Consider the following 10,246-nt stretch of genomic DNA (forward strand, 5'->3'; position numbering starts at 1 on the left):
GAGTAACTACAAGGTCTTGACCATTACACTAAAATTTATAATTAATAGCGAATACACAATTTTTTTTTTTTATATTTGTGTAAAAATCAACCACATTTCAATTGTGGGATAATTCTAGACTTATATAGCCTCTAAACATACATCTACCCAACATACTTATAGTACATTTGTACAAACAACCCCTATCGCCGTATGCCACATGCCACCTATCAGATCAGACCAAATACTACAAAAAAATATAATATATTAGTTATCAATAATTTTAGACAGAAAAGTAAGATTTGTTAAAACGTAACCTTAGCTTATCAAATTTATCATAATCAAAAGACAAAGATTTGTCATTTGTCCAATGCATAACAAATATTAATTAAATATTATAAATCACTGGATCTAGAGGATAAAAACAACAAGTCTATTAAATTTTATAAAATAAACATATAAGATGTTAATCACAAAAAAATAGTTGACACCACTTCACATGAGATGCATATAGTAATACTTACTAAATAGGTAATGCACAAATCAAAAGAGTATTACATTTTGATTTGGTAAAACTTTAACTTTTGATGTAAGATCAATGAAAAAGACTAATTATTAGAAAAAAGTTGCATTAAGTATAAACAAAGCCAAATACCAACTTGATATTACAAAATTAGAAGGATTACTCAATTCACTTGTAAAAAATGCCAACTTGCATTGTCATTTTTTTTTAGAGAAGACTTGCATTGTCATCTAAAAATTATAAAATTTTACTTCCTGTACAAAATCATGATCTATAAAAGGAGATCATGCTTAGTACAAGGAATTAACTAACCCATTCAGAAAGCTTTAAGCTAAGATTTGGTACAATAAGCTAAAATGGGGATAATTGATAGGCTTATTATTAGCTTCTCATTCTTGTCATCAATCCTTCCCCCAAATGTCGTTATAATTCTGATAATCTCACTGTTTCTCTCATACAAATGGCTAAGTAAACAAAAAGCTGCTAAGCAATTCCCACTCCCTCCAGGCCCCAAGTCATGGCCTGTAGTGGGATGTTTCCCTCAAATGCTTAGAAACAAGCCGGTTTTCCGGTGGATGATCAATCTCATGGCGGAGATGAACACCGAAATCGCCTGTTTCCGCCTTGGGGGAACCAATGTGATTTCAGTAACATCCCCGGAGGTGGCGCGTGAGATACTGAAGAAACAAGACACGGTTTTCGCGTCAAGGCCGACCTGCATGTCAGCAGAGCTAGCAAGCGGTAATTATTTGATATCCCTCTTTTCCCCTCTGGGCGACCAGTGGAAGAAAATGAGGAGAGTTTTAACTTCTCATGTGCTTTCGCCCAACACGCTTAACTGGCTGGCCCACAAGCGGGCCGTAGAAGCCGACCACCTCGTACGTTACATCTATAATCAGTGCAGAAACGCCGCAGGTTGCGGAGTGGTGGATGTGAGGGCGGTGGGAAGACACTTCTGTGGGAATGTGATTAGGCAGATGGTTTTCAGCAAGAGGTTTTTCGGTGCTGGGACGGAAGATGGTGGGCCCGGGGTGGAGGAAGAAGAGCACATCGATGCCACCTTTGGAGTTCTTGCTTATGTGTATTCTTTTGGGGTCTCGGATTACTTTCCGTGGTTAAGGATGTTTGATTTGGATAGGCATAGGAAAGCTCTGAAGAAAGGTGTCGAGGGTGTTAGGAAGTACCAAGATCCTGAAGTTGATGAAAGGATTAGGATGTGGAATGATGGGACAAAAACTGAGCAAGAGGATATTCTTGATGTTCTTATCAATCTCAGATGTTTAACATCTGAAGAGATTAAAGCACACCTTCTTGTGAGTATGGTTACATAATTATTTCTCTCCAAAAGTACGTAGTTTTAATTTGTTACCTTAACTTCAAATGCTTAATTAGCACTATGAAAAAAAAAAAAAAAAAGATCATACTTTCAAAGAGGCAGGTGCACAGTACAATTTATTTTTGGCTTGGTGATTTGGTCCTTATATCACTTGTTAGGATCAAACCTTACTATAACTAGATAGTAGTAACAAAGGCACAACTTTATTTCTTTATTAACTGCCATCATAATTCGATTAGGAACTCGAAACTCACAGATCTTTTTATTCATATATGTATCCCAGGAACTAATGGTAACAATTGTGGACAATCCATCAAATGCAGTAGAATGGGTTCTAGCAGAAATGTTAAACCAACCTGAGATTCTCAGAAGGGCCATGGAAGAACTAGACAACGTTGTGGGAAGAGAAAGACTAGTACAAGAATCTGATCTTTCTAAGCTCAACTACCTTAATGCATGTTTGAAGGAAGTGTTTAGGGTTCATCCATTATCAGCTTTTGTTCCACCACACCTGTGTTCTTCCGACACAACTGTGTCCAATTATTTCATTCCCAAAGGTAGTCATGTGATAATAAGTCGGCACGGGTTAGGGCGGAACCCTAAGAATTGGGAGGAGCCTCTAAGGTTCAAGCCGGAGCGGCACCTGAAGAATGATGGATCCGAAGTGAGTCTTGTTGATCCAGAGGTGCGGGTTTTGACGTTTAGTTCGGGAAGGCGTGGTTGCCCGGGTGTTCAACTAGGGTCTTTGGTTAGCGGGATGTTGCTGGGCAGGATTCTTCAAGGGTTTGAATGGAGTGTGCCTCGTGAGATGAGCGGTGGAAGAATTGACCTAAAGGAGTCCAAAGATAGTCTCCTTCTTGCCAAGCCCCTCAATGCTCTTGCAAAACCAAGACTGCCTCACTATGTCTACTCATCGCTGCCATAAGTATTTTTGGCATGCATGCGTGTATGATTATTAGAGTATTATTATTGAAGGTGAATGCATGTATGTATGTAGCATAATTAGCAAATAGTTTCTAATGGTTTTGGCTTGAAAATAATAAGTAGAGGGGTGCATAGATTTATTATAATTTTGATAACTTTTTGTAAAATATAATCAAGCTTTTGAGATTGAATTTACAAATTAATCTCTCAGCAGTACACTTCCAGGAAATTAAAGGTTATACATGTTGAGATCTTAATAACTAATTTGTCAAGAAAGATTTTGATAAAGTTAATGTATAGTGGACAGTGAGTATATAACCCATAAGGATATGATGTTTTAATTGAAGTGCGTAAATGGTTACAAGACAAAAAATGTTATAGTGGTTTGAGAATTGGGTAATTCCTCTAATTCACTCTTCTCTTATTATCCATGAAAGAATTTAGTAGTAACTTTGTACTCTCATAGATTACTAGTGAGCAACAAACTTGTGCTTTGATCACAAAATTAGCATGATGTTCGCTAGGATTCCATAAATAAAACTACAAGAATTTGTTACTAGAGTCTTACAACAAACTATCAACCCAATGTTGATTTTCATCCAACTAGTTTTGAAGATCTTGATTAGTCTTTGAAACTCTTGAGTCTCTTGATGTTCTTGAAAGGATTTCAAATGCTTTAGTGTGTTTGAGACGATCGAATAATTATATCTTACAAATAAAATGCTTTAGTGTGTTGGATGAGACGATCGAATAATTATATCTTACAAATAAAATAATAGTATGTCAGTATTTGACAGATGTAAACTTTTGTTTAACCGTTGTATGCAACTTATTTTAAAAATCTAACTTTTACTCTTTCCAAAGCACCTTTACTCTTTTGGGTAAGTTTCTTCATTGGATGGTAAGCCAACGTCCACTTTTAGCTAGTAGTAAGGATACCTCGTACCCTATTTAAATAGAGATCTAGAATGTCTTAGATGTCCTTGAAGAATCTTCTACTGTACTGCTAATCAAAGTCCGCTGCTTATAAGTCATGTTGCTTAATTATCAAACTCTTAATTGCTAGAAGTCGGTGTACTCAATCATGACTACTTTTATAGACTTTTATGAACATTAAAAGTTTGGAACAGGTCTATATTCAATTCAAACTTTTAGGGAGTCATGTGGTATTCAATTAAGACTTTTAAAGAGTCTAGTCATGTGGTATTCAAAAAGTTAACTATGAATTTATATAAACTTTTTAATTTTAAGACTTGTGTAGACCTTTCCTTCTCAAATATAAATAGTTGAAATCCAACCTTCAATCCCAAGATTTCAAAATTTTCTTTCTATCAACTCTGAAAGTTTTCTCGCTATTTAAAGTCTATTTTTTCTCCCTATTTAAATTTATAAACCTTATGAGCCAAACATGTTTAAATATTTTTAACTATGGGTAGCACGTGAGAGTTGAACAATTAAAGTATATGTTCCACCTCAACTAAAAGTTTAAATAATTAAAGAGGATACACATTTACAATTTTATATTTATCCTCAATAGAATGTCATCTAAAGCAAGAACACATTGATCACAATTCACAAATAGTTCTAGCCTATCATTAACTGAACCCATGGAATCAAAATTTTTGGTCATTCACTGTTTTATCAAACAATATATGTAGTTACCAATTATGCATTTCAAAAAAGGTATTCAACCACTTTCTGATAATCCTAAAGAAACCATAGATCATAATCACTGCAAATATTCTTCATATATCCATGTCATATAAAAATAGAAGTGCAGCACTGCAGCACATAGTATGACTTATGCTATACCTGAGAATCCAGAAAAGTACAAGCAGCCTCCGGTGCAATTTCAAGGGCACGGAATTCAGAGGGCAAATAATCAGGTGATGAGCTTCTAAACATATCATCAAGGGCACGGAAGTCAGAACTTTCTGATTGCCAAACCTCACAACCCTTGCAGATTGTAGCCGCCGCTGCAACTCCACTACATACTGCAGGACATAGCCGTTAAGAAAATTTAAAAGCAAACATCATCTTCTGTTATAATACATCGAATCTGCTCAAGGTTTACAACAATGGCCTTCTCTCTGCCCAGTATTGTTGAGGGGTAAACAAGCAACGGGTCAAACAAACATATATATATATATATATATATAAGCACTAAACTACAAACTACTTACAGTGTTATAGTGTTACGGCGGTGGGCGAAGTCTTCGACGGCGGTGGGCGAACCGGTGAACTGGTCAACGGCGGCGAAGGAAGATGCGGTGTGAGAACTGGTCGACGGCGGTGGGGACTCTGGTCGACGGCGAAGGCGATGGTGTTGGTGTTTGGCGATGGTGAGAGCCGGCTGAAGCTTTCAATTAGTGAATTAGGGTTATGATTTTAGTTTTTATAAAATAGTATATGCTTTGATTTAAAAAAAAAAAAAACAAAAAACAAAAAATAAAAGAAAAGACATTGCGACGGAATTAGTTCCGTCTTTAATTCCGTCGCAATATTTATCCATTTTTAAATAAATTGTTACATTTAGCAACGGAATAAATTCCGTCGCAATTTCTGTAGCCATTTCGCGATGGAAATTAAATCTGTCGTCATTTTCGTCGCCATTTCGCGACGAAACTAAAATCGGTCGCAAGTTTTTTGCCGCCAAGCTTTCGCGGGTTTTATTTTTTATTTGCACGAAAATTCACGACGGAATTATTTTCCGTCGTTATTTTGCAACGGAATTTAATTCCGTCGCGATTCCGTCGCTATATCGCAACGGAATTATTTCCGTCGGGATTTTCCGTCGCGAATCGCGATTTTTCTTGTAGTGTTCGATCAATAAATTATTTTGATTTCATATGATACTATATTTTCTTCATACCTAAACTCTACCAATTTTTTCTCTCTCCCAAACTTTACAATCTTCCTCTAAAATTTTGAAATAATATTATTCTTACTTCATTATTACTTGTATATTTTGATTTTTTTATTTTTTTCTTCGAACTTTCTATCCCTTACTTCTAAACTTTCTCTACGAACTTTTCTCTAACTTCTAAATTCTCTCTAAGAACTTTTTCATACTATTCATATAAATACTTGTATATTTTGATTTTTATTCTTTTTATGTTTATATTCGTAATTTTTTTAACAACTAGGTACTACGAATAGTGAATTACTACTCGCAACAACAATTTGGTGTTGCAACTTGCAAACAGTAGCACTTTGTTATTGTTCATAGTCCTAAATTGTTATTTCAAATAATAGTTATTTGCTTGATGTCTAGCAGTATATCAAGTATAATTTTATATGTGTGTGTGTGTGTGTGTAATTTTTAATTTTTCTTTTATTTTATGTAACTAGTAATTATATTTTTAAATATTTTATTTGAACAATTCTATTACTATAAATTTTAGTGTTCAATGTTATTATGAGTTTCTTATGAAATAGTTTTTTTTTTTTTTTGTTGAGTTAATATTATATAAGTAATTAGCATATAAGTTTCACCCTACTATATATGGATAAAAATAATAATGTTGAGGATGTTGATGTGGGTAAAGAATTATATAATAAGTAGAATTTTATGATATATTATAACATGTTTTGTAAGAAAATTATAAATAATAAGAATTAAAATCATTGAAAATTTGTAAGTATGATTAATTGATTATACCCAAAAGCGGTTAGAAGAATATAAATTCACTCACACAATTAAAATTGGTAGTAGTCCCTATTCAAAAAATATATATAATGACTCAATGACGGCTCACATATTATTTATGTGAATTCTCCAAAAGTGATGTAAACATATTAATTATTAGGATGAAGGGCCGGACGTCTTGAATTGAGATGGCTTTGGCCCAGCCTTTCCATGCATGCTAGGAAAATAATAATCAGTGATTTTCACAAAAGAAAAGTCTCATAACATTTTGTAATTTTATTGTGAGAAAAAAATAATTATATCTCTGAAGAGGTGACTGAGTGGATTATGGGTAAAACATGCAACATAATTCTTTACACCGAAAATTTATGAATTTGATTCTTGTCATTTGTCAACATCCTCTTAGTTAAGTCCATTGCCTATGATCTTTCAAGTGCAGTTTACTTCTTATATGTGGTTTGTGGACTCTTAAGTACTAAAAATAGTGATCCACTTTTCATCGATTTAAATTAATTTAAAAAATGTCACATCAATCAAGAAATAAAATATAGAGTAAAATGTAGAATATAGCATTATTTTGCTTCCTAAAGCGGCTATAAGAGGCCAGATAGTTGGTGATTATAACCAAATTGGTATCAGAGCCAGGTCCTATGTTTGAGGCGGTAAGAGCTTAGTCCTAACACTTCTCATTCCAATGCAACTCAAATTTAATTAATACAAATTAAAAGCCTTTGCATGCGCATATTCAATCTTTTTATTTGTTCAAATTCCATTCTAAATTTCTAATAATACATTCAACTATATATTAGGTTTGATTTAATTCATGTTTAGCTATGTATAATTTAGCACCGAGCGACAACAAGTACATGTACATCACTCCAATAAAATAAAATTAATTTTAAAAAATCCAGCGATACCTTTCGGTGATGGATTCTAATGTGCAGTGAGTTAGAATACGCCAAAGTGCAGTGTCTGACATGTGCATGCCCTACAAATTTTGCGTTAAATATCTAGCTATATATATTTTCTAACAAGAAGTATTATATTTTGAACTCTATCTAATGGAAGTTCCTTCCTAGGTTGCGTCTTCACACATTCATGTGTTAATAATTAGATCAATTAATTTAAGATTGACCCTAGATCTCTTGAGAACTCGGAAGTCGTCGCACATGTTTGGATTAAATATCTATTCTAACAAACAATGTTTTGAACTCTAGTGTGAGGTAACAAAAAATGGTTGATTGCACTTTTATTTAGAGCAGTGGTATTTATATAAAATATTTGCTATTAAATGTTATAAAATAGTTTGAAAGTTTATTTAACTTTATTTTTTTTAAAAAAATTATGAAAGTATGCTTCTTAATAAAATTGTGATCGAATCAGTTCAATTGTAGATTGTTTTTCTATATTGCCATAATTTCTCTTTTATTGGGATGTGAGTGAATCTTAAAAGAAATTGTTTTTTTTTTTTTTGAAAACAATCTTAAATGAAATTGTTAACTACGTACATAACTACACATATGTATACAATTAAGTTTAATATGACATATTTTACCATGCCACAAACTCAAAGACTCAAACAGATAATAAGCAAAAGATATTTTATTACTCCGTAATACTTTTATTAATAATAGTTAAAACATTGAGCTTGATAAGCCCATTAACTATAAGAAGTGAAGTTTAATGCATTATAGAGTATTTGCAGCATGTATATATACAGAGGAAAGCCTAACAACCTGCTGAAATATACAAATAGAAAGAGCTATTCTACAGGTAACTACTTAGAGAAATCAGGAAGCAATAATACAGAGTCAACAACAATTATTACTTCCCAATACTCCCCCGCAAGACGGAGGATCCATCGGAGACGCCGATCTTGGACCGGAATGACAAGAACAAAGTACGACCAAGAGGTTTGGTTAACAAGTCGGCAATCTGCTCCAACGACCTGACATGACGAACAAGTAATGAGCCCGCTTCTACTCGCTCCCGGACGAAGAAATAATCCAGCGCAACATGCTTCATCCGGGAATGAAATACCGGATTCCGACAGACGTAGACAGCACTCAAATTGTCAACAAAAAGTGTCGGTGAATGTCGAAGTACCACACCAAGCTTGGCCAAAAGGTTCTGAACCCAAACAACCTCCGCAGCGGCGTTAGCGGCCGCACGAAATTCCGCCTCAGTTGACGATCGGGACACAGAACGCTGCAGGGAAGACCTCCAGGAAATAACATTCGACCCGAAAAGAACAACGTACGCCGTAGTTGAACGACCACCATCGTGGACACCCCCCCAATCAGAATCAGAAAAAACAGACAAATCCAAAGGCGCACCTTTCCGAAGAAACAACCCGTAATTGAGTGTGCCCTTTAAATAACGAAAAACTCGCTTGACCGCTTGCCAGTGAACATCAATCGGGGCATGCATAAATTGAGACAGTTTACTCACAGCAAACGCAACATCTGGACGAGTAAAACCCAAGTATTGTAGCAACCCAACAGCCCGCCGATACATAGTGGCGTCAATCGGAGACCCCTCACCAAGAGACAACACCGGCGAAGAAGCCATCGGTGTAGCAACCTCCTTCGCCCCCGTCATAGCAAACTCTTCTAAAATGTCAATAATATACTGACACTGAGACAAAAAGAAACCGTCAGTAGAGGGCAACACCTACACACCCAAGAAATGGTGAAGAGTACCCATATCTTTTAATGCAAACCGATCAGAAAGCTTACGAATAAACACAACAAGAGATGCATAACAACTTCTCGTAAGAACTATGTCGTCAACATAAACTAGGAAATACATAATAAGACCCCCCTTACAATATATGAAAAGTGAAGAATCAGCCACGGAACGGACAAAACAATATATGAAAAGTGAAGAATCAGCCACGGAACGGACAAAACTGTAGGAGAAAAGTGAAGAATCAGCCACGGAACGGACAAAACTGTAGGAGAGCAAATATGACGAAAGCTCCAAATACCACGCACGGGGTGCCTGTTTTAGGCCATATATTGCCTTCTTAAGCTTACAAACATGATTTGGAAAACGCTCATCAACAAATCCCGATGGTTGAACCATGTATACCTCTTCCTGTAAGATGCTATTTAGGAACGCGTTATTTATATCTAACTGCCGTAGAGTCCAGCCACGGGCCAAAGCTATTGTCAATATAACACGGAGAGTCACTGGCTTAACAACAGGACTAAATGTTTCAAAATAGTCACGGCCCTGTTTCTGAAGAAAACCTTTTGCTACCAACCTGGCTTTAAATCGGTCAATAGTGCCATCGGATTTTCGCTTGACACGGAAAACCCACTTGCAGCTAACTGGAGTGATATCCCCTCGCGGCACCAACTCCCAAGTACCGGAACGCATCAAGGCTCTATATTCATCAGTCATAGCCTGCCGCCACTGGTCATCCTTAAGGGCTTGCGTCACAGTCCGAGGCTCAACCGTAAGAGACATGGGGTGAGTAGTGGTAATATTTACAAATTTATCACTATAATAGCGGGGGTTTGGTTTACGGGTTCTTTGAGGGCGGATGGAAATAGAGGATTGTGTGGTAGAGGCGGCCGACAAGGTAGTGGAATCAGGGGAGGAACCTACGGGTGTGGGAATGGACTGAGCAGGAGAAGCCACGGGCAATGTAGCCGAGCGAGTCGGAGATGGATTAAGCTCATGTATATGAGGAGAAACTGGAGACAGTTCGGAAGGAGACGCGGACAAAACAGAGGTTGCGAGAGGGGAGATAGTAGGACATGGCATTGGATGTATTTGAGGCACACAAGGATAAATAATGGGAGTAGGAGGTAGAGTGGTTGGTGAA

At 36.1% G+C, this 10,246-nt stretch overlaps 1 protein-coding gene across 1 annotated transcript; it reads left to right on the top strand.

Annotated features, from left to right (window-relative positions):
• Nucleotides 1–858: 858 nt before the first annotated feature.
• LOC116029507 (isoleucine N-monooxygenase 1-like) lies at nucleotides 859–2,763 on the top strand. The gene is made up of 2 exons (XM_031271559.1): nucleotides 859–1,815; nucleotides 2,122–2,763. The coding sequence occupies exons 1-2, from the start codon at nucleotides 859–861 to the stop codon at nucleotides 2,761–2,763; spliced, it is 1,599 nt and encodes a 532-aa protein (XP_031127419.1).
• Nucleotides 2,764–10,246: the final 7,483 nt, after the last annotated feature.

The sequence above is a fragment of the Ipomoea triloba genome, chromosome 9 (genome assembly GCF_003576645.1).
Source record: "Ipomoea triloba cultivar NCNSP0323 chromosome 9, ASM357664v1".
NCBI lineage: Eukaryota > Viridiplantae > Streptophyta > Magnoliopsida > Solanales > Convolvulaceae > Ipomoea > Ipomoea triloba.